The sequence below is a fragment of the Lipotes vexillifer genome, unplaced genomic scaffold, assembly GCF_000442215.2.
Source record: "Lipotes vexillifer unplaced genomic scaffold, Lipotes_vexillifer_v1.1 scaffold100, whole genome shotgun sequence".
NCBI classification, from domain to species: Eukaryota; Metazoa; Chordata; class Mammalia; order Artiodactyla; family Lipotidae; genus Lipotes; species Lipotes vexillifer.
The window spans coordinates 3266560-3290907 of NW_006774075.1; the positions used below are offsets into that span (position 1 = coordinate 3266560).

Below are 24348 nucleotides of genomic sequence, written 5' to 3' on the forward strand. Positions count from 1 at the left end.
GGATCTTCCCGGACCGGGGTACGAACCCGTGTGCCCTGCATCGGCAGGCGGACTCTCAACCACTGCGCCACCAGGGAAGCCCTAGTCAAAGTTTTATTTAACAAATATAGCAGAAAATTTTCTGTATTCTGTTATTACATGAAACTTGTAACTCTAGCCCAGGTTAGTTCTTCCCACTTCAAAACTGCCTACTTTGTTTAACTATTATTGTGTTAATAACTACTTAATATTATGTTGATGATAATTTACATTGATTGAATGCTTATTTTATGTCCAGCACTGTGGTAAGCACTTTTAGGTATTACCTTGTATTAGGTAGTCTTTGTAACCACCCTATGAAGTAGAATTTATAATTATCATCATTTTACAGAAGAGAAAAATGAGTCTTAGACCACTTAAGTAACTTGCTGAAGATCATATAGCTTGTAAATGGCAGTGCTAGGGTTTCACCTCTAGCTGTCTGATTCTAAAGCCATACATTTTACTACATTTCACATATACGGTAAATCCCCTACATATGAACCTTCAGGCTGAGAACTTTCAAAGATGTGAATGTGCCTTCGCATGTCCAATTACATAAATTAGTTCATGTGTCTGGCATACATTGTCACGTGCGTGCATCCTCTACAAGTGGTTGTGCTTTTGTGTACTTTACTGTACAGTGCTGTATAGAGTACAGTAGTACAGTATCTTTATCTCAAGCTAGATCTGCAAAAGGACAACTTCATTGAACTCCTTGCTGTGAAACAAGAGGAGCTTTCTAATGAAGACCTGATGGAATTGGAGGCCCAGGGAAAGGACGAAGAGAGACAAGAGGAAGAAGAGATAACTGAAAAGCCGAAGAGATTCACGACATAGGAAATGGCAAGAGGATTTTCTTTGAGGAGGCACTGTTAGTTTGTGAGGCACAGGACCCAAATGTAGAATGGTACACGAAGGTTGCAGCAGCCGTTCAGAATGCAATCCAGTGCTACCGTGTCATCTTCAATGAGAAAAAAATAGCTACTACCCAGACATCACTGGATCAGCTTTTCAAGAGAGTAGATAGAGCTGACTCCAGCAAGGAGCCAGAACCTGTGCCGTCAGTGTCAGGCGTGAGTGAAATTGCAGCTTGCCCTCCATCTCCTATTGCTGACGATCCTTCAGCTCTACCATCTCCTACCTCCTCTCCCTCCTCCAATCAGTAACTCTTCTTGCCTGTTCACTTGATGCCAGACCCTGTATGCCAGCTGTTGTACTGTACTTCTGTACTTTTCAAGGTGCTGTACTGTTAAGATTAAAAATGTTTTCTTTACTTTTTGTGTTTGTTTTTTATGTATTATTTGTATGAAAAGTATTATAAACCTGTTACAGTTTGGAACTATATAGCTGATTGTATTAGTTGGGTAGCTAGGCTAACTTTGTTGTTCTTACGAACAAATTGGACTTACGAACGCACTCTCGGAACGGAACTCGTTCGTATGTAGGGGACTTACTGTATTTACATCTTGTTTCTTACCTAGATTAAAAGTTCTGAAACAATTATGTCTTACATTTCTTTGAGTATCTCCTATAGCATCAAATAAATGACGTTGAGTCAGCAAGTAGTTACTGAGCCACCCACCAGTGCTGGCGCAAAATAAATATTTGTTGAATTGAGGACACTTAGTATAACTGTTAATCCTAAACTACTGTAAATATTTAGAAAATGTACCGATTTCTTTGTGTCCTGTTCTTTACTGTATTTTGTGTAGAGCAGTTTATAAAGAATTAGAAGACCTATTGTTTTCCCTTAAGGAATATAAATTAAAGAAATATATAAACCTTTTAAAACCTTCTGAATATGTATATATTATAAAAAAACATGTACTGTAGTCTACTGCTATAGTAGATATATGCATGTGTCTACCATACCTTGGAGAGGTATAAATGCTGAACTACAGTGGGCCCAAAATGGAAAGATTTTAGATAATGAGTACCTTACACTAGACCACAAGATTGGGTAAGTCCTTATAGACATTCACGGTGTTCTCTGGAAGAGTCCTCAGGTGGTAGACCTGGACACCTCCAAAGTGTCCTAATCATAGCTCTTCTTTGCCCTCTTAGTTGTTTGTTTGTTTTTTATCTTTATTGGAGTATAATTGCTTCACAATACTGTGTTAGTTTCTGTTGTACACCAAAGTGAATCAGCCATATGCATACACATGTCCCCATATCCTCTCCCTCTTGAGCCTCCCTCCCACCCTCCCTATCCCACCCCTCTAGGTCATCGCAAAGCACCGAGCTGATCTCCCTTTACTACGCTGCTTCTTCCCACTAGCTAACTATTCTACATTCGGTAGTGTATATATGTCGATACTACTCTCATTTCACCACAGCTTCCCCCTCCCACCCCGTGTCCTCAAGTCCATTTTCTATGTCTACCTCTTTATTCTTGCCCTGCAACTGGGTTCATCAGTACCATTTTGTTTTTTTTTTTAGATTCCATACATATGTGTTAGCACACGGTATTTGTTTTTCTCTTTCTGACTTACTTCACTCTGTATGACAGTCTCTAGGTCCATCCACCTCACTACAAATAACTCAATTTCATTTCTTTTTATGGCTGAGTAATATTCCATTGTATACATGTGCCACATCCTCTCCATCCATTCATCTGTCAGTGGACACAAAGGCTGCTTCCATGTCCTGGATATTGCAAATAGAGCTGCAGTGAACACTGTGGTACATGACTCTTTCCGAACTATGGTTTTCTCAGGGTATATGCCCAATAGTGGGATTGCTGTGTCATATGGTAGTTCTGTTAGGTTTTTTAAGGAACCTCCATACTGTTTTCCATAGTGGTTGTAACAATTTACGTTCCCACCAACAGTGCAAGAGGGTTCCCTTTTCACCACAACCCTTCCAGCATTTATTGTTTCTAGATTTTTTGATGATGGCCATTCTGACCATTATGAGGTGATACCTCATTGTGCTTTTGATTTGCATTTCTCTAATAATTAATGATGTTGAGCATCTTTTCATGTGCCTCTTGGCCATCTGTATGTCTTCATTGGTGAGTCTAGTTAGGTCTTCTGCCCATTTTTAAATTGGATTCTTTGGTTTTTTGACATTGAGCTCCATGAGCTGTTTGTATATTTTCTAGATTAATCCTTGGTCTGTTGTTTCATTTGAAACTATTTTCTCCCATTCTGAGGGTTGTCTTTTCATCTTGTTTATGGTTTCCTTTGTCGTGCAAAAGCTTTTAAGTTCAATTAAGTCCCATTTGTTTATTTCTGTTTTTATTTCTGTTACTCTAGGAGGTGGGTCAAAAAAGATCTTGTTGTGGTTTATGTCAAAGTGTGTTTTTCCTATGTTTTTCTCTAAGAGTTTTATAGTGTCTGGTCTTAAATTTAGGTCTTTAATCCATTATGAGTTTATTTTTGTGTATGGTGTTAGGTAGTGTTCTAATATCATTCTTTACATGTAGCTGTCCAGTTTTCCCAGCATCACTTATTGAAGTGGCTGTCTTTTCTCCATCGTATGTTCTTGCCTCTTTCTCGTAAATTAGGTGACCATATGTGCGTGGGTTTATCTCTGGGCATTCTATCCTGTACCATTGATCTGTATTTCTGTTTTTGTTCCAGTACCATACTGTCTTGACTACTGTAGCTTTCTGGTATTGTTTAAAGTTAGGTAGCCTGATTCCTCCAACTCTGTTCTTCTTTCTCAAGATTGCTTTGGCTCTTCGGGGTCTTTTGTGTTTCCATATGAATTGTAAAATTTTTTGTTCTAATTCTGTGAAGAATGCCATTGGTAGTTTGATAGGGATTGCATTGAATCTGTAGATTGCTTTGGGTAGTATAGTCATTTTCAGAATATTGATTCTTCCAATCCAAGAGCATAATATATTTCTCCATCTGTTTATGTCATCTTTGATTTCTTTCATCAGTGTTTTATAGTTTTCTGAGTACAGGTCTTTTGCCTCCTTAGGTAGGTTTATCCCTAGGTATTTTATTCTTTGTGCTGTGATGGTAAATGGGATTGTTTCCTTAATTTCTTGTTCTGCATCCTTAGGATTTTCTCTGTATTGTATCATGTCACCTGCAAAGAGTGACAGTTTTACTTCTTTTCCAATTTGTATTCCTTTTATTTCTTTTTCTTCTCTGGTTACCATGGCCAGGAAATCCAAAACTATGTTGAATAAGAGTGGCAAGAGTGGACATCCTTGTCTTGTTCCTGATCTTAGTAGAAATGGCTTCAGTTTTTCACCATTGAGAACGATGTTGGCTGTGGGTTTGTCATATATGGCCTTTACTATGTTGAGGTAGGTTCCCCCTATGCTCATTTTCTGGAGAGTTTTTATCAAATGGGTGTTGAAATTTGTCAAAAGCTTTTTCTTCATCTATTGAGATGATCATACAGTTTTTATTCCTAAATTTGTTAATGTGGTGTATCACATTGATTGATTTGCATATACTGAAGAATCCTTGCATCCCTGGGATAAATCCCACTTGATCATGGTGTATGATCTGTTTAAAGTGTTGTTGGATTCTGTTTGCTAGTATTTTGTTGCGGATTTTTGCGTCCATGTTCATCAGTGATATTGGCCTGTAATTTTCTTGTTTTGTGATATCTTTCTCTGGTTTTGATATCAGGGTGATGGTGGCCTCGTAAAATGAGCTTGGGAGTGTTCCTTCCTCTGCAATTTTTTGGAAGAATTTGAGAAGGATCAGTGTTAGCTCTTCTCTAAATGTTTGATAGAATTCGCCTGTGAAGCCTTCTGGTCCTGGACTTTTGTTTGTTGTAAGATTTTTAATTACAGTTTCAATTTCATTACTTGTGATAGGTATGTATATATTTTCTAATTCTTCCTGGTTCAGTTATGGAAAATTGTACCTTTCCAAGAATCTGTCCATTTCCTCGTGGTTGTGCATGTTTTTGGCATATAGTTGTTTGTAGTAGCCTCTTACAATCCTTTGTGTTTCTGCCGTGTCAGTTGTGATTTCTCCTTTTTCCTTTCTAATTTTATTGATTTGCGTCCTCTCCCTTTTATTCTTGATGAGTCTGGCTAAGGGTTTATCAATTTTTATCTTCTCAAAGAACAAGCTTTTAGTGTTATTGATCTTTCCTATTGTTTTATTCATTTCTATTTCATTTATTTCTTTGCTGATCTTTATGATTTCTTTCCTTCTACTGACTTTGGGTTTTCTTTGTTCTTCTTCCTCTAGTTGTTTTAAGTGTAGGGTTAGATTGTTTACTCCAGATTTTTCTTATTTCTTGACGTGAGATTGAATTGCTATAAACTTCCCTCATAGAACTGCTTTTGCTGTGTCCCATAGGTTTTGGGTCATCGTATTTTTATTCTCATTTGTTTCTATATATTTAAAATTTTCTTCTTTGATTTCTTCAGTGATCTCTTGGTTATTTAGTAGTGCACTGTTTAGCCTCCATGTGTTTGTGCTTTTTACAGTTTTTTTTCCCTGTAATTGATTTCCAATCTCATAGCATTGTGGTCAGAAAAGATGCTGGATATGATTTCAATTTCCTTAAATTTTCCGAGGCTTGATTTGTGACCCAAGATGTGATCTATCCTGGAGAATGTTCCATGTGCACTTGAGAAGAAAATGTATTCTGCCACTTTTGGGTGGAATGGTCTATAAATATCAATTAAATCTATGTGGTCTGTTGTGTCATTTAAAGCTTGTGTTTCCTTATTTATTTTCTGTTTGGGTGATCTGTCCATTGGTGTAAGTGGGATGTTAAAGTCCCCTGCTATTGTTGTGTTCCTGTCGATTTCTCCTTTCATGGTTGTTAGCATTTGCCTTATGTATTGAGGTGCTCCTCAATGTTTATTGGGTGCATAAACATTTGTAATTGTTATATCTTTTTCTTGGATTGATCCTTTGATCATTATGTAGTGTCCCTCCTTATCTCTTGTCACAGTCTTTACTTTAAAGTCTATTTTATCTGATATGAGTATTGCTACTCCAGCTTTCTTTTGATTTTCATTTTCATGGAATATCTTTTTCCATCCCTTCACTTTCACTCTGTATGTGTCCCTAGACCTGAAGTGGGTCTCTTGTAGACAGCATATATATAGGTCTTGTTTTCGTATCCATTCAGTCAGTCTGTGTCTTTTGGTTGTAGCATTTAATCCATTTACATTCAAGGTTATTATCGATATGTATGTTCCTATTACCATTTTCTTAATTGTTTTGGGTTTGTTTGTTTTTTTGGGGGGGATTTGTTTTTGTGGGTCTTTACTTCTCTTGTGTTTCCCGCCTAGAGAAGTTTCTTTAGCATTTGTTGTAAAGTTGGTTTGATGGTGCTGAATTCTCTTAGCTTTTGCTTGTCTGAAAAGCTTTTGACTTCCCCATCCAATCTGAATGCGATCTTTGCTGGCTAGAGTAATCTTGGTTGTAGGTTTTTCTCTTTCATCACTTTAAGTGTATCCTGTCACTCCCTTCTGTCTTGCAGAGTTTCCGCTGAAAAATCAGCTGAGATCCTTATGGCAATTCCTTTGTATGTTATATTTTGTTTTTCCCTTGCTGCTTTTAATATTTTTTCTTTGAACTTAATTTTTGTTAGTTTCATTAATATGTGTCTTGGTGTGTTTTTCCTAGGGTTTATCCTGAATGGGACTCTCTGTGCTTCCTGGACTTGGGTGACTATTTCGTTTCCCACGTTAGGGAAGTTTTTGACTATAATCTCTTCAAATATTTTCTCAGTCCCTTTCTTTTTCTCTTCTTCTTCTGGGACCCCTACATTCAAATGTTGGTGCGTTTAGTGTTGTCCCAGAGGTCTCTGAGATTATGTTCAATTCTTTCCATTCTTTTTTCTTTATTCTGCTCCTCAGTAGTTATTTTCACCATTTTGTCTTCCAGCTCACTTATTCGTTCTTCTGCCTCAGTTATTCTGCTATTGATTCATTCTAGTGTATTTTTCACTTTAGTTATTGTGTTGTTCATCTCTATTTGTTCTTTAGTTCTTCTAGATCTTTGTTAAACATTTTTTGTATTTTGTCAATCCGTGCCTCCATTCTATTTCTGAGATTGTGATTCATTTTTTTAAAATTTTATTAAAAAAATTTTTTAACATCTTTATTGGAGTATAATTGCTTTACAATGGTGTGTTAGTTTCTGCTTTATAGCAAAGTGAATCGGCTATACATATACATATATCCCCATATGTCTTCCCTCTTGCATCTCCCTCCCACCCTCCCTATGCCACTCCTCTAGGTGGTCACAGAGCACTGAGCTGATCTCCCTGAGCTATGCAGCTGCTTCCCACTAGCTATCTATTTTACATTTGGTAGTATATGTAAGTCCATGCAACTCTCTCACTTCGTCCCAGCTTACCCTTCCCCCTCTGTGTCTCCTCAAGTCTATTCTCTATGTCTGCGTCTTTATTCCTGTCCTACCCCTAGGTTCTTCAGAACCATTTTTTTTTGTTTTGCTTTGTTTTTATATTACATATATATGTGTAAGCATATGGTTTTTTTTTTTCTCTTTCCGACCCACTCAACTCTGTATGACTGTCTCTAGGTCCATCCACCTCACTACAAATAACTCAATTTTGTTTCTTTTTATGGCTGAGTAACGGTCCATTGTATACATATGCCACATCCTCTCCATCCATTCATCTGTCATTGGACACCCAGGCCGCTTCCATGTCCTGGATATTGCAAATAGAGCTTCAGTGAACATGGTGGTACATGACTCTTTCCGAACTATAGTTTTCTCAGGGTATATGCCCAGTAGTGGGATTGCTGGGTCTTATGGTAGTTCTACTTTTAGATTTTTAAGGAACCTCCATACTGATCTCCATAGTGGCTGTATCAATTTACATTCCAACCAACAGTGCAAGAGGCTTCCCTTTTCTCCACACCCTTTCCAGCAATTATTCTTTCTAGATTTTTTTGATGATGGCCATTCTGACTGGTGTGAGGTGATACCTCATTGTAGTTTTGATTTGCATTTCTTTAATGATTAGTGATGTTGAGCATTCTTTCATGTGTTTGTTGGCAATCTGTGTATCTTCTTTGGAGAAATGTCTATTTAGGTCTTCTGCCCATATTTGGATTGGGTTGTTTGCTTTTTTGATATTGAGCTGCATGAGCTGCTTGTAAATTTGGAGATTAATTCTTTGTCAGTTGCTTCATTTGCAAATATTTTCTCCCATTCTGAGGGTTGTCTTTTCATCTTGTTTATGGTTTCCTTTGCTGTGCAAAAGCTTTTAAGTTTCATTAGGTCTCATTTGTTTTTGTTTTTAGTTCCATTTCTCTAGGAGGTGGGTCAAATAGGATCTTGCTGTGATTTATGTCATAGAGTGTTCTGCCTATTTTTTTCTCTAAGAGTTTGATAGTGTGTGGCCTTACATTTAGGTCTTTAATCCATTTTGAGTTTATTTTTGTGTATGGTGTTAGGGAGTATTCTAATTTCATTCTTTTACAAGTAGCTGTCCAGTTTTCCCACCACCACTTATTGAAGAGGCTGTCTTTTCTCCATTGTATATTCTTGCCTCCTTTATCAAAAATAAGGTGACCATATGTGCATTGGTTTATCTCTGGGCTTTCTATCCTGTTCCGTTGATCTATATTTCTGTTTTTGTGCCAGTACCATACCGTCTTGATTACTATAGCTTTGTAGTATAGTCTGATGTCCGGGAGCCTGTTTCCTCCAGCTCCATTTTTCTTTCTCAAGATTGCCTTTGCTATTCGGGGTCTTTTGTGTTTCCATACAAATTATGAAAGTTTTTGTTCTAGTTCTGTGAAAAATGCCATTGGTGGTTTGATAGGGGTTGCATTGAATCTGTAGATTGCTTTGCGTAGTGTAGTCACTTTCACAATGTTGATTCTTCCAATCCAAGAACATGGTATATCTCTCCTTCTGTTTGTATCATCTTTAATTCCTTTCTTCAGTGTCTTATAGTTTTCTGCATACAGATCTTTTGTCTCCTTAGATAGGTTTATTCCTAGGTTTTATTCTTTTTGTTGCAGTGGTAAATGGGAGTGTTTCCTTAATTTCTCTTACAGATTTTTCATCATTAGTGTATAGGAATGCAAGAGATTTCTGTGCATTAATTTTGTATCCTGCTACTTTACCAAATTCATTGATAAACTCTAGTAGTTTTCTGGTAGCATCTTTAGTATTCCCTATGTATAGTATCATGTCATTTACAAACAGTGACGGCTTTACTTCTTTTCCAATTTGGTTTCCTTTTATTTGTTTTTCTTCTCTGATGGCTGTGGCTAAAACTTCCAAAACTATGTTGAATAATAGTGTTGAGAGTGGACAACCTTGTGTGTGATTCATCTTTACTGTTTTTTCTCTGAATTGTTTTTCAGGTAGATTGCCTATTTCCTCTTCATTTATTTGGTCTTGTAGGTTTTTACCTTGCTCCTTCATCTGTCACATAATTTTTGGCCGTCTCTCTTTTTTTTTTTTTTGAGTGGCATTGTGTTTCTGTCTTACTGGTTGTTTGGCCTGAGGCTTCCAACACTGGAGTTTGTATGATTTGGGGTAGAGCTGGGTTTGGTGCTGAGATGAGGACCTCAGTGAGACCTCACTGTGATGAATATTCCCTGGGTTCTGAGGTTTTCTGTTAGTCCAGTGGTTTGGACTCAGAGCACCCACCATAGGAGCTTGGGCCCGACCCCTGGTTCATGAACCAAGATCCTGCAAGCCACATGGTGTGGCAAAAAAAAAAAAAGAGAGAGAGAACAATAACCAAGTTAAAAAAATATTAGACTAGGAAACTAACAGATATATTAGAAAGTATATAAAAATAAAAATATAGCTGAATCAACAACCAGAAGGTAGAACAGTACCACCATAGTAAAAAAGAGGAGGAGGGAAGAGATAAAAAAAGGGGCAGGTGGGGAAGGCCTTGGCTCTGGAGGGCGGGACCTAAGCAAGGGCAAGTTTGGGGCAGTGGGCAGGGCCTATGCTTAGGACCCACAGGGCTGGAAAAGGCCCTATGGGCTGTGGGAGGTGGGGCATAGGCTCAACGGAACAGAAGGGGCCCAGGTATGCTCCCCACCCCTGGTCTCAGAGGGCGGGGGAACTCACCTGGGAGCCCAGCAGGATTTCCAGGCTCGAGTGGGTGGGGCAGACACCCTCCTCTCCTCTCCTGTTCCTCTGGTTTCAGAGGGGCCCTCCTGCCTGCCTCTCCTTTTATCCCCTCGGCCTCCTTCCTATGCCCCCAGGACCAATGTGGCCATGGGGAGTGGGGGCCCTTGGAGGGCAGGGGACCAGCTTGGGAGCTCAGCAGTCTCCCTGTGCCCAAGTCAGTGGGGCAAATGCCCTCAGCTCTTCCTCCACTCCTCCCTGAGGGCCCCTCCCACGTGCCTTTCCTGATCTCCCCAGCCTCAGGGGTGCTGATCCTGTCTGGCCTCCACTTTTCCTCCCCCTTCAGTTCCCCCATGTCCTACCAGTTCACTTGGGGGTTCCTCCCATCTCCTTGGGCGTTAGGGTCCTCCACCAGCGGCCGGCAGGGAACCTAATTATGGGGAGGCGTTAACTTGGTGTCTTCCCACACTGCCATCTTGACTCCACCCTGCCCTCTTAGTTTTAAATATTACTATGTGCTTGTTATGTGTTATGTACAGAGCTAGGTGCTGGGATAGTGAACAAGCTAGGCAGATAGTCTTTGCTTTCTATGGAGCTTACATCCCAGTGGGGCACAGAGAATTTAAAGAGGCAATTATAGTACAATATAGTAAGCACTATAATAGGATAAGTACAAGGAGTACATAGGGCAGGCACTTAACTCACATTGGGGATGTCATGACGACTTATCACAGGAAATAATACTCAGACTGAGATCAAAAAGCTGAGCTGGATTTAGGGGAAGGGGTAGAGAAGAAAAATGCTTTAGGCGCGAGGGAAAAACAGGTTCAAAGGTGTTTACACGTGGAAAAGAATGCAGTATATTGGAGGAACAAAAGTTGTATGGCAACAAAAGTTGGGTGGTAGAGTAGAAAGGGGCATAGGAAAGAATTATGCTAGATCTGTAGGCAAGGATGTGCTTCTTACTCAAGGATTTGTAGACTGAATCCTAAAAGCATTTGGGTGCCATTTTAGCATTTTTAAGCAAAGTAGTGACATAACCACATTTGCATTTTATTTATTCAACAATGTACTGGATATCTAGTATGTGCCAGGCATTATGCTAGACACTGGAAATACAATCACTGGTGAATAAGGAAGACACTGCTCCTGACTAACCGCCAGGCAAATTGGCAAATAGGTTGAAAATAGTGTGGAAGCAGGGGAGACTGCTTATGAATCTGTCAGATGAATGCAGGAGAGAAATGTTGGTTGCCTAAAACTGTCAGTGGGGTAGAGAAGATGAGTGGCATTTATGGGGATTTAGGGAGACAGGAAGAGGGAGGAGTCAAGAGTGATATGGAGGTTTCTGCATTATTCCTATCTACTGACCCTCATCTCTTTGTATTACTAAATGTAAAATACGTGAGGACAGAGATTTTATTTTATTTTGTTTTATTCTTTTGTATTCTATTTCATTTTATTTATTGTTTTGGCTGTGTGATGTGGCATATGAGATCTTCCCCGACGAGGGATCGAACCTTTGCCCCCTCCATTGGGAGCATGGAGTCTTAATCACTGTACCTCCAGGGAAGTCCCAAGGACAGAGATTTTAACATGTTTTGTTCCCTGCTGTATCTCTATTACCTTGAACTTAGTAGGTTCTCATTAAATATTTATAATTGAATAAATATCTAACTTTATTTTGGTTTAATATGAATGGTTTGGGGTTGTCACTTCTTACCTTTTTTTATGGATAAATTTCTTTGAGCATTAAATAACCCTTAAGTTCATCAGTAAGTGCTCTCAAGTTTCAGTCCTAAATTTCTAAGTTTTATTAAATTTAGAAATAATTACCATTACAATGGAAGAATTTTTAAGAGTTATATTTAATTATAAATCACGTCTCTTTACAAATGATGTAGTGAGTGGTATAAAATATATAGCTTTTAAACTATCTTGCATATAAGAAGAAATACTGAGATATCTAGAGATTATCAATTTTTTTTTCACTTGTGAGTGGGAAAAGGTGATTTGTTTAGGTACATGGTATGCAGATTTTAGTAGATAAAAACAATTAGCCAGAAATAATCAGTTAGTGAAACTGTCTGGTGTGCCCCTTTGGATGTCCCCCTTTGGATGAGGAATTTCTTGAGAATTCAGTGTATGATTCTTGACTGTTAGAACGTGGTTGCTTTGCTGTAGTTATATGATTAATTTCAATGGGAGCTATATGTTGTGAAAGAGATTGAAAACTAAGTAAATGTTAAATTGTTGTGTTCTCCTATTGTCTTCTCTATGATTTTATATCACTCTGTGCCTCAGTCATTACATTTCAACCATCCTGGCTTTTTCTGATTTTTAAACATTCCATATTTTCCCACCTCAGAGTCTTGTGCTTGCTGTCCTTTTACTTAGAATGTTCTTCCCCCAGATCTTTGAATGGTTGGCTCCTTTTCACTCATGTCTTGGTTCCAATATTAGCTTTTCCAGACACCTTCCCTGCCCTTCCAAATCACTTTTGACTCTATCCTGCTCTCATTTTCTCATGGCACTTATTACTATTTTATATTATTCTATTGATTTATTTATTTGTTTGTTTTTATAAATATTGACTCTTTCTTCACTAGAATATTAGGTACATAAGAACAGGAGATAACTGTCTTAATCCTACCATATACTTAGTACTTAGAATGGCTCAAATATTTGTTGAATAAATAAATCTGTTTTCTTAATAAAAATTTTGAATATAAAATGTAATGTTACATAGAAAACATAATTTTCAAGACATTAAAATTTTATTAAATTTGTGAATTAATGTAGTATGTAATATATTAATACTAAAACATGGCTATTACAAAAGATAGTATTTTTACTATCATTTCAATCCTATGGAAAAGGAAATTGGGAGAAATGAGAAAAGTTGATATATTAGTAAGTTAATGGACTTTTTTAGACTTCAGACTTAAAAAAAATTTCTCTAAGTGTTATAGAACTTACATACTAAAAAATTAACAGTTGTGAAAACTTTCATGTGAGCACTTACAGAGCTAAATAATTTTTAAATTTACCTAAATTTATGAATTCACTTTAACTTTTAACAAGTCATTAAATTGTTAATTTAAAACTACTATGCTAGAAGGATAAGAATTAAAGTTTTATTAGGTTGTTGTACCTTGTGTAAGCACATAGAACTGCTAACAAATATCTATTTCATTTCTATCATGGACTACAGAGGTAAGTAATTTCTAACCAGGCAAACTGGTTAATTATTAAGAGTAATGTATATACTTTTCAATTCTTAGCATAAGGGAAAATTGTATCAAATACATAACTCTGACTTCTTTGCCCCCTATATATGCTTTTGTGGTGCTTTTGTAGTTTTTCTTGCTTGCTTTTGGTTTGTAAACCTTTTGAGGTCTGGGGCCTGTTTACCTGTATATAACCAGTACATGGCAGTGGGCTCTCAGGTCTGTGGTTGTTGAGTGAATAAATAAAAACATGCATTCTTTGTTCATTTTTTTTTAAAAAAGAGTAATGTATAATACTCAGCTTCCTCTTTTTGTCCCCAGGTTTCCTTTACCCAGTCATCCTGCTGCACCTCCTGAACATCTTAAAGAACCTTTGGTATACATGAGGAAAGCACAGGTTGGCTACTGTTCATTTTAATTTTATTTTTCCATACCAAGTTATATAATGCAGAGTGAAAGATCCTTATTAATATTAGGACTGCATTTATTATATGAAAGACTGGGTAAAGACCATTAAAGTGAGGTGAATACTATTTGCATACTTTTTATTTTCAGTAACCAAGGATTGCACTTACTTAACTATAATAATCTTGAAAATGTTGAGTAGAAGAAAAAAAAATCATGTACTATACTGGCCTAAAATTTAAAATATCATAAAAGTAAATATTATGAAACAATTTGTTCCTAATGTGTGATATTAAAGGAATGAAATGGGAATGAACTGACTCACTCTTCCCTTAAAATTTTAGCTTTTGACACCAGTGTTACTGATACTATATTTGAAACATTTGTTTTCACAGCAGGTTATACATACTAATTGTATTCTGTTACAGAACCCAAATGAACCTTGTATCTAAAATGCACTGAAAACAACTAAAAGTCACTTTAAAAGCGTAAAATAAAATAACTTTAACAGAAAAACTGTAAAAAGCTGTTAAAGTAGAAACTTAACAAGTTTGTCACATGCCCCTAATTCTTTAAGCTGGCCTTTGCCTTGGCCCTGTGTGGTCTACCTGCCTGTGAGGTGGCACTATTCATGAGCCTTCCTCACAGTGCTGGGGACTCTCTAACTAACACTGCTGAGGCATTTAATGGACCTCATAAGTCAACCTTCTTTCTCTATCATAGTCTCAGGAATTATGAAAATTTTCAGATACACCCCAAAGAACTCCAGTGAACCTGTCACCCAGCTTCAACAGTTATCATAGTTCTGCTGCTCCTGAGAAGTGTTCTGCTTGCTTTGAGTTACCATGCTCCACAGTGGTAGATGTTAGGCAGGTTTTTCTTTTTCTGCTTTTATATTCATTTTAAAAACCCTCAAAATTAGAGGGTGAAAGGAAGCAATATAAACAAAAAACATGGAGATATTTGAGGAAATATATAATATGTTTCTATCTCTAGATGGTACTTTAGGACTAGCAGTCAGACAGTATTTATTATTGATGTGTCATAAATCATAATCATCACGTGATACACGTACGAAATAATTGGTCTTTTGTTGTTAAGATATAAACTCAAGAAAATAAAACTAAATGCTTAGGTCTAAGTATTTTTTGGAAAAATTTGAAAATTTCTGAAAGTTTTAGAGAAAGTATCAGTTTTAGCATAAGTATAAAAAACAAAGCACAAAAGTTGGTTTCTATTAAGACTGAAGAGATACAGAGATAAATAACAGGTCTGTTCTTAAAGCCTACTGCTAGTTGCTGAGACTGTATATGAATGGTAAATATATATATTGTGTATATACACACAAGGAGTATGGTACTCCTCTCTTTCCTCTCCAGGCTTACCTGCTAGATCCAGAGTTGGCACGCTACAGCGCATGGGCCAGATCTGCCCTGCCACCTGTTTTTGTATGGGTAGCAAGCTAGGAATTTTATTATTTTTTTTAACATTTTCAACTGGTTGAAAAATCAAAAGAAGAATAATATTTTGTGACCCATGAAACTTATAGGAATTAATAAAATATGTTTTATTGGAAAATAGTCATGCTTCTTTATTTACATATTGGCTATGTCTGCTTTTGTGCTACTATGTCAGAGTTAAATAGTTGCTTTAGAGATGTTATGACCTGGAAAGCTTAAATTTTTTACTCTCTGCCTTTTTATAGAAAGTTTGCAGATTCCTGCACTAAATTAGTCCCTTTAAGAGCAGGGACTGTGCTTTTAATCCTCAGCATCTAAGCATAGTACCTAGCCCACAGAACACTCTCAGTAAATGTTTGATGAAATACAGTTGACTCTTGAACAACGTGGGTTTGAGCTGCATGAATCCACTTATAATTGGATTTTTTTCAATGCTAAATATTACAGTACTACACTAACCTGGGCTCGTTGAATTTGGAGATTCAGAACCACAGGAATGGAGGGCCAAATGTTAAGTTATACTCGAATTTTCCACTGTGTGGAGTGTTGGCATCCCTAACATCCAAGATGTTCAAGGGTCAACTGTAATTGATTCTTTTTTGTTTCTCTGTTTGAAATTCAAGAATTGCTTATTATTTATCAAAATAAGGGAAGTGACATTTTTACAGTCTTTTTATGTGGGTCTCTAAGTCTGCAAGACTGAAGATTTTTTTTGTTGCAGTAATTTTTTTTAATATCTTTATTGGAGTATAGTTGCTTCACAATGGTGTGTTAGTTTCTGCTTTATAACAAAGTTAATCAGCTATACATATACATATATCCCCATATCTCCTCCCTCTTGCGTCTTCCTCCCACCCTCCCTATCCCACCCCTCTGGGTGGTCACAAAGCACTGAGCTAATCTCCCTGTGCTATGTGGCTGCTTCCCACTAGCTGTCTATTTTACATTTGGTAGTGTATATGTGTCAGTGCTACTCTTTCTCTTTGTCCCAGCTTACCCTTCCCTCTCCCTGTGTCCTCAGGTCCACTCTCTATGTCTACCTCTTTATTCCTGTCCTGCCCCTAGGTCATCAGAACCTTTTTTTTTTTTTTTTTTTTAGATTCCATATATATGTTTTATCATACGGTATTTGTTTTTCTCTTTCTGACTTAACTTCACTCTGTATGATAGTCTCTAGGTCCATCCACCTCACTACAAATAACTCAATTTCATTTCTTTTTAACTCAATATTGCTGAGCAATATTCCATTGTGTACATGTGCCACATCCTCTCAATCCATTCATCTGTTGATGGACACAAAGACTGCTTCCATGTCCTGGCTATTGCAAATAGAGCTGCAGTGAACACTGTGGTACATGACTCTTTTTGAATTGTGGTTTCCTCAGGGTATATGCCCAGTAGTGGGATTGCTGGGTTAAATGGGAGTTCTGTTTTTAGTTTTTTAAGGAACCTCCATACTGTTCTCCATAGTGGCTGTATCAATTTACATTCCCACCAACAGTGCAAGAGGGTCCCTTTTCTCCACACCCTCTCCAGCATTTATTGTTTGTAGATTTTTTGATGATGGCCATTCTGACCGTTATGAGGTGATACCTCATTGTGCTTTTGATTTGCATTTCTCTAATGATTAGTGATGTTGAGCAGTCTTTCATGTGTTTGTTGGCAATCTGTATATCTTCCTTGGAGAAATGTCCATTTAGGTCTTCTCCTCATTTTTGGACTGGGTTGTTTGTTTTTTTTGATATTAAGCTGCATGAGCTGCTTCTATATTGTGGAAATTAATCCTTTGTCAGTTGCTTTGTTTGCAAATATTTTCTTCCACTCTGACAGTTGTGTTTTTGTCTTGTTTATGGTTTCCTTTGCTGTGCAAGAGCTTTTAAGTTTCATTAGGTCCCATTTGTTTATTTTTGTTTTTATTTCCATTTCTCTAGGAGGTGGGTCAAAAAGGATCTTGTTGTGATTTATGTCATAGAGTGTTATGCCTATGTTTTCCTCTAAGAGTTATATAGTGTCTGGCCTTACATTTAGGTCTTTAATCCATTTTGCATTTATTTTTGTATATGGTGTTAGGAAGTGTTCTAATTTCATTCTTTTACATGTACCTGTCCAGTTTTCCCAGCACCACTTATTGAAGACAGTGTCTTTTCTCCATTGTATAGTCTCACCTCCTGTATCAAAGATAGGGTGACCATATGTGCGTGGGTTTATCTCTGGGCTTTCTATCCTGTTCCATTGATCTATATTTCTGTTTTTGTGCCAGTACCATGCTCTCTTGATTACTGTAGCTTTGTAGTATAGTCCAATGTCAGGGAGACTGATTCCTCCAGCTCTGTTTTTCACTCTCTAGATTGCTTTGGCTATTCGGGGTCTTTGTGTTTCCATACAAATTGTGAAATTTTTTGTTCTAGTTCTGTGAAAAATGCCATTGGTGGTTTGACAGGGATTTCATTGAATCTGTAGATTGCTTTGGGTAGTATAGTCATTTTCACAATGTTGATTCTTCCAATCCAAGAACATGGTATATCTCTCCATCTGTTTGTATCATTTTTAATTTCTTTCATCAGTGTCTTATAGTTTTCTGCATACAGGTCTTTTGTCTCCTTAGGTAGGTTTATTCCTAGGTATTTTATTCTTTTTGTTGCAGTGGTAAATGGGAGTGTTTCCTTAACTTCTCTTTCAGATTTTTCATCATTAGTGTATAGGAATGCAAGAGATTTCTGTGCATTAATTTTGTATCCTGCTACTTTACCACATTCATTAAGTAGCTCTGGTAGTTTTCTGGTAGCATCTTTAGGATTCTCTATATAGTATCATGTCATCTGCAAACAGTGACAGCTTTACTTCTTCTTTTCTGATTTGGATTCCTTTTATTTCTTTTTCTTCTCTGATTGCTGTGGCTAAAACTTCCAAAACTATGTTGAATAAAGGTGGTGAGAGTGGGCAATTTTGTCTTGTTCCTGATCTTAGAGGAAATTGTTTTAGTTTTTCACCATTGAGAATGATGTTGGCTGTGGGTTTGTCATTTATGGCCTTTATTATTTTGAGATAGGTTCCCTCTATTCCTACTTTCTGGAGAGTTTTTATCATAAATGGTGTTGAATTTGTCAAAAGGTTTTTCTGCATCTATTGAGATTATCATATGTTTTTTTTCCTTCGGTTTGTTAATATGATGTATCACATTGATTGATTTGCATATATTGAAGAATCCTTGCATTCCTGGGATAAACCCCACTTCATCATGGTGTATGATCCTTTTAATATGCTGTTGGATTTTGTTTCCTAGTTTTGTTTTGATGTTTTTGTGATACGTGGGCCTCTCACTGCTGTGGCTTCTCCCGTTGCGGAGCCCAGGCTCCGGGCGCGCAGGCTCAGCGGCCATGACTCACGTGCCTAGCCACTCCGCGGCATGTGGGATCTTCCCGGACCGGGGCACGAACCCGTGTCCCCTGCATCGGCAGGCGGACTCTCAACCACTGCGCCACCAGGGAAGCCCTTGTTGAGGATTTTTGCATCTATGTTCATCAGTGATATTGGCCTGTAGTTTTTCTTTTTTTGTGACATCTTTATCTGGTTTTGGTATCAGGGTGATTGTGGCCTCGTAGAATGAGTTTGGGAGTGTTCTTCCCTCTGCTATATTTTGGAAGACTTTGAGAAGGATAGGTGTTAGCTCTTCTCTAAATGTATAATAGAATTCACCTGTGAAACCATCTAGTCCTGAACTTTTGTTCTTGGAAGATTTTTAATCACAGTTTCAATTTCAGTGCTTGTGATTGGTCTGTTTATATTTTCTAATTCTTCCTGTTACAGTCTTGGAAAATTGTACCTTTCCAAGAATTTGTCCATTTCCTTGTGGTTGTCCATTTTATTGGCATAGAGTTGCTTGTAGTAATCCCTCATGATTTTTTGTATTTCTGCAGTGTCAGTTGTTACTTCTCCTTTTTCATTTCTGATTCTATTGATTTGAGTCTTCTCCCTTTTTTTCTTGATGAGTCTGGCTAATGGTTTATCATTTTGTTTATCTTCTCAGAGAACCAGCTTTTAGTTTTATTGATCTTTGCTATTGTTTCCTTCATTTCTTTTTTATTTATTTCTGATCTGATCTTTATGATTTCTTTCCTTCTGCTAACTTTGGTGTTTTCTTGTTTTTCTTTCTCTAATTGCTTTAGGTGTATGTTTAGGTTGTTGATTTGAGATGTTTCTTCTTTCTTGAGATAGGATTGTATTGCTATAAACCTCCCTCTTAGAACTGCTTTTGCTGCATCCCACTGGTTTTGGGTCGTCATGTTTTCACTGTCATTTGTTTCTAGGTATTTTTTGATTTCGTCTTTGATTTCTTCAGTGATCTCTTGGTTATTTAGTAGCATATTGTTTAGCCTCCATGTGTTTGTATTTTTTACTGTCTTTTTTCCTGTAAGTGATATCTAGTCTCATAGAGTTGTGGTCGGAAAAGATACTTGAAACAATTTCAATTTTCTTAAATTTACCAAGGCTTGATTTGTGACCCAAGATATGATATATCCTCGGGAATGTTCTGTGAGCACTTGAGAAGAATGTGTATTCTGTTGTTTTTGGATGGAGTGTCCTATAAATATCAGTTTAGTCCATCTTGTTTAATGTGTCATGTAAAGCTTGTGTTTCCTTATTTATTTTCATTTTGGATGATCTGTCCATTGGTGAAAGTGAGGTGTGAAAGTCCCCTCCTATGATTTAGTTACTGTCAATTCCCCTTTTATGGCTGTTAGCATTTGTCTTATGTACTGAGGTGCTCCTGTGTTGGGTGCATAAATACTTACAATTGTTATGCCTTCTTGGATTGATCCCTTGATCATTATGTAGTGTCCTTCTTGGTCTCTTGTCATGGTCTTTATTTTAAAGTCTATTTTGTCTGATATGAGAATTGCTACTCCAGCTTTCTTTTGATTTCCTTTTGTGTAGAATATCTTTTTCCATCCCCTCACTTTCAGTCTGTATATGTCCCTAGGTCTGAATTGGGTCTCTTGTAGACAGCATATATACGGGTCATGTTTTTGTATCCATTCAGCCAGCCTATGTCTTTTGATTGGAGCATTTAATCCATTTACATTTAAGGTATTATCGATATATATGTTCCTATTACCATTTTCTCAATTGTTTTGGGTTTGTTTTTGTAGGTCATTTCCTTCTCTTGTGTTTCCTGCCCAGAGAAGTTCCTTTAGGATTTGTTGTAATTCTGGTTTGGTAGTGATGAATTCTCTTTTGCTTGTCTGTAAAGGTTTTAATTTCTCTGTTGAATCTGAATGAGATCCTTGCTGGGTAGAGTAATCTTGGTTGTAGATTTTTCCCTTGCATCACTTTAAATATGTCCTGCCACTCCCTTCTGGCTTGCAGAGTTTCTGCTGAAAAGTTAGCTGTTAACCTTATGGGGATTCCCTTGTATGTTATTTGTTGTTTTTCCCTTGCTGCTCTTAGTATTTTTTCTTTGTATTTAATTTTTGATAGTTTGATTATTATGTGTCTTGGCATGTTTCTCCTTGGATTTATCCTGTATGGGAGTCTATGCTCTTCCTGGACTTTATTGACTAATTCCTTTACTATGGTAGGGAAGTTTTCAACTATAATCTCTTCAAATATTTTCTTAGACCCTTTCTTTTACTCTTCTTCTGGGACCCCTATAATTTGAATGTTGGTGCATTTAATATTATCCCAGAAGTCTCTGAGACTGTCCTCAATTCTTTTCATTTTTTTTTTCTTTATTCTGCTCTGTGATAGTTAGTTCCACTATTTTATCTTCCAGGTCACTTATCTGTTCTTCTCCCTCAGTTATTCAGCTATTGATTCCTCCTAGAGAATTTTTAATTTCATTTATTGTGGTGTTCGTCATTGTTTGTTTGCTCTTTAGTTCTTCTTGTTCCGTGTTAAATGTTTCTTGTATTTTCTCCATTCGATTTCCAAGATTTTGGATCATCTTTACTATCATTACTCTGAATTCTTTTTCAGGTAGACTGCCTATTTCCTCTTCATTTGTTTGGTCTGGTGGGTTTTTTCCCTGCTCCTACATCTGCTGCATATTTCTCTGTCTTCTCATTTTGTTTAACATACTGTGTTTGGGGTCTCCTTTTCGCAGGCTGCCGGTTTGTAATTCCCATTGTTTTTGGTGTCTGCCCCCCAGTGGGTGAGGTTGGTTCAGTGGGTTGTGTAGGCTTCCTGGTGGAGGGGACTGGTGCCTGTGTTCTGGTGAGTGGGGGTTTATCTTGTCTTTCTGGTGGGCCAGACCACATTCAGTGGTGTGTTTTGGGGTGTCTGTGAACTTAGTATGATTTTAGGCAGCCTCTCTGCTAATGGGTGGGGTTGTGTTCCTGTCTTGCTAGTTGTTTGGCATGGGGCATCCAGCACTGGAACTTGCTGGCCGTTGGGTGGAGCTGGGTCTTAGCATTGAGACTGAGATCTCTGGGAGAGCTCTTGTTGATTGATATTACATGGGGCGGCCAGGAGGTCTCTGGTGGTCCAGTGTCCTGAACTTGTCTCTCCCACCTCAGAGGCTCAGGCCTGATATGGCCTGGAGCACCAAGACCCTATCAGCCACGCGGCTCAGAAGAAAAGGGAGAAAAAAAAGAAAGAAAAATAAATTAAAAAAAAATAAATAAGTAAAATTATTAAAATAAATAATAATTTTAAAAAAGAGAGTAACCAAACCAATAAACAAATCTACCAAAGATAACAAGAGCTAAAAACTAAACTAAGATAAACATAAAAATCAGAAACAAGTCAGTCGCAGACAGCAAACCCCAAGTCTGCAGTTGCTCCCAAAGTCCTCCGCCTCCATTTTGGGATGTTGTCTATTCAGGCATTCCACAGATTCAGGGTACCTCAAGTTGACTGTGGGGATTTAATCTGCTGCTCCTGAAGCTGCATGGAGAAATTTCCCTTTCTCTTCTTTGTTCGCACAACTTCTGGGGTTCAGCTTTGGTTTTGGCCCCATGTCTGTGTGTGGGTCGCCCTCAGGCATCTGTTCCTGCCCAGACAGGACAGGGTTAAAACAGCGGCTGATTAGCGGGCTCTTGCTCATTCAGGCCTTTTGGGAAGTCTGAGGTCTTCTGCCAATGTTCAGTAAGTGTTCTGTAGGAGTTGTTCCACATGTAGATGTATTTTTGATATATTTGTGGGGAGGAAGGTGATCTCCACATCTTACTCCTCCGCCATCTTGAAGATCCCTCACTACTAACTTTTATAACTACCAACTTTCAATCTGTCTTTCTCCTTATGTACCTTCAATTCTATTAACTTTAACCTCAAGCAGATGAACCCTTATAATGTGTCTCACTGCCTTCTAACAGACCTTCAGTGATTGCCAATTGCCTAACAAATGACATTTCTACTCCATAGCCCACCTTTTAAGAGTTTTTACTCTCTGTCCCCAGCTGCTCCTTCCACTTTATCAGTCTCTGCTGTCTTATAACTGCCGTTTGTGCCATTCCAAGTGAATCATTTTGCCTTTCCTCTTGCATCTTTAACACTTACTTTGTTTTCCTGTCATGGAAAGCCCTCTGCCTGCTTTACATTATGTAAATCCCATCTATTTTGTGTCAACTCATATGGCGTCTCTTCTCTGACATTGTTATTACCCTGTTGAAAGGATCTCTCCCTCTTTTGCATTCTTGTAGCACACTGTCATTTCATGGCCTTCATTCACAAATTGCATTCTATTATAGTAATTTCTGTACGCATCTTTCTGTCTTTTCCTATAAGCCTCTGGAAAGCAGTAACAATTTTAAAAAGACTTGTGTAACTGTTACCTCTGGTATACTGACCTTTATGTAGCAGGAGCTTAGTAAGTTTATCATGAATCAATAAGTAAAGGCATTTACCATCCTTTCTAGCAATTATTACAATATTTACTTAAAAGCTATTTACTGAATGCCTACGAGTAGAAGACACTGCTATGTGCTGTGAAGATTCAGAAATAAATTAGATACAGATTCTGCCTTCAGGTAACTTCATGATTTAATAATTGAAATAAGACTTGGACATATGTACCTATAACATAAGGTAGAAAGTGCTATGTGCTATAGGGAAGATGGCTAGGAAGTTTTCTGGGCTGATGAGGGGAAGAGGCTCCTTATACTGCATCAGCATTTTCCAGAGTGTTTTATACTGAATCCTAGCCTTGAGAGATGCTCCATAAAAGGGGGTTCCAGGGACAAATAAGTTTGGGGATGGAAGTATACATTGACTTTCTCTTGGTGAATCACAATTTATTATTTTTAGTGGACTTGATTTTTTACAAGAGTTTTAGATTTACAGAAAAATTGAGAAGACAGTACAGAGAGTTCCCATGGAACCCGTACCCAGTTTCCCTGTTAACATCTCACATTACTATGGTACATTTGTTACACTTAGTGAACTAATATTAATACAGTATTAATAACTAAAGTTCATACTTTATTCAGATTTCCTTAGTTTTAACCTCATATCCTTTTTCTGTTTTAGGATTTCATCCAGGATACCACATTACATTTGGTTGTCATGTCTCCTTAGGCTCTTCTTGGCTATGACAGTTTCTCAGACTTTCCTTGTTTTTGATGACCTTGACAGTTTTGAGAAGTACTGGTCAGGTATTTTGTAGAATATCCCTCTCTTGGAATTTGTCTGATGTTTTTCTCATTATTAGACTAGGGTTGTGGGTTTTTTGGAGGAAGATCACAGACATAAAATGCCATTTATAGTCATTAGATTATATCATGGTATATACTATCAGTATGATATGTCACTGTTGATGTTGACCTTGATTGCCTGATTAAGGTATTATTTGTGAGGTTTTTCCACTGTAAAGCTACTCTTCCCCCCCCACCCCTTTGTATGTATACTGTACCGTCTGGAAGGAAGTCATGGTCCACACTTGAGGAGAAGTTATGTTCCACCTCCCTGAGCGGGGAGTATCTACAGAAATTATTTGGAATTCTTCTTCATGGAAGAGTTGTCTCCTCTCCCCCATTTATTTATTTATTCAATCATTTATTTTTATCAGTAGGGACTCATGGATATTTATTTTATACTTTTTTAAATCTAATACTCCTTAATTTTGTTGCTTACAATTTCTTTTGGCACATTAACAGCTCAGAGAGGTTCTGCAATAAAGAAACTTTAATTTTTATTTAATCTAGTGTTGTTCAAACTTATGTAATCTATTTCCATGTAAAATACTTTGGGAACTATTTTGCTACACCTTTCACAGAAAGCAATATT

The 24348-nt window shown here is 37.5% G+C and overlaps 1 protein-coding gene across 2 annotated transcripts in view; it reads left to right on the top strand.

Annotated features, from left to right (window-relative positions):
- TBC1D19 (TBC1 domain family member 19) overlaps positions 1-24348 on the top strand; it is a 160685-nt gene that overhangs the window by 37897 nt on the left and 98440 nt on the right. The window contains exon 4 of one of the 2 annotated variants that reach the window (XM_007448810.1): positions 13583-13658. The exons of the other annotated variant lie outside the window; for it this stretch is intronic. Coding sequence (XP_007448872.1) covers positions 13583-13658 — 76 coding nt within the window. The remainder of the gene's footprint in view (positions 1-13582; positions 13659-24348) is intronic. 2 annotated transcript variants of the gene reach the window in all.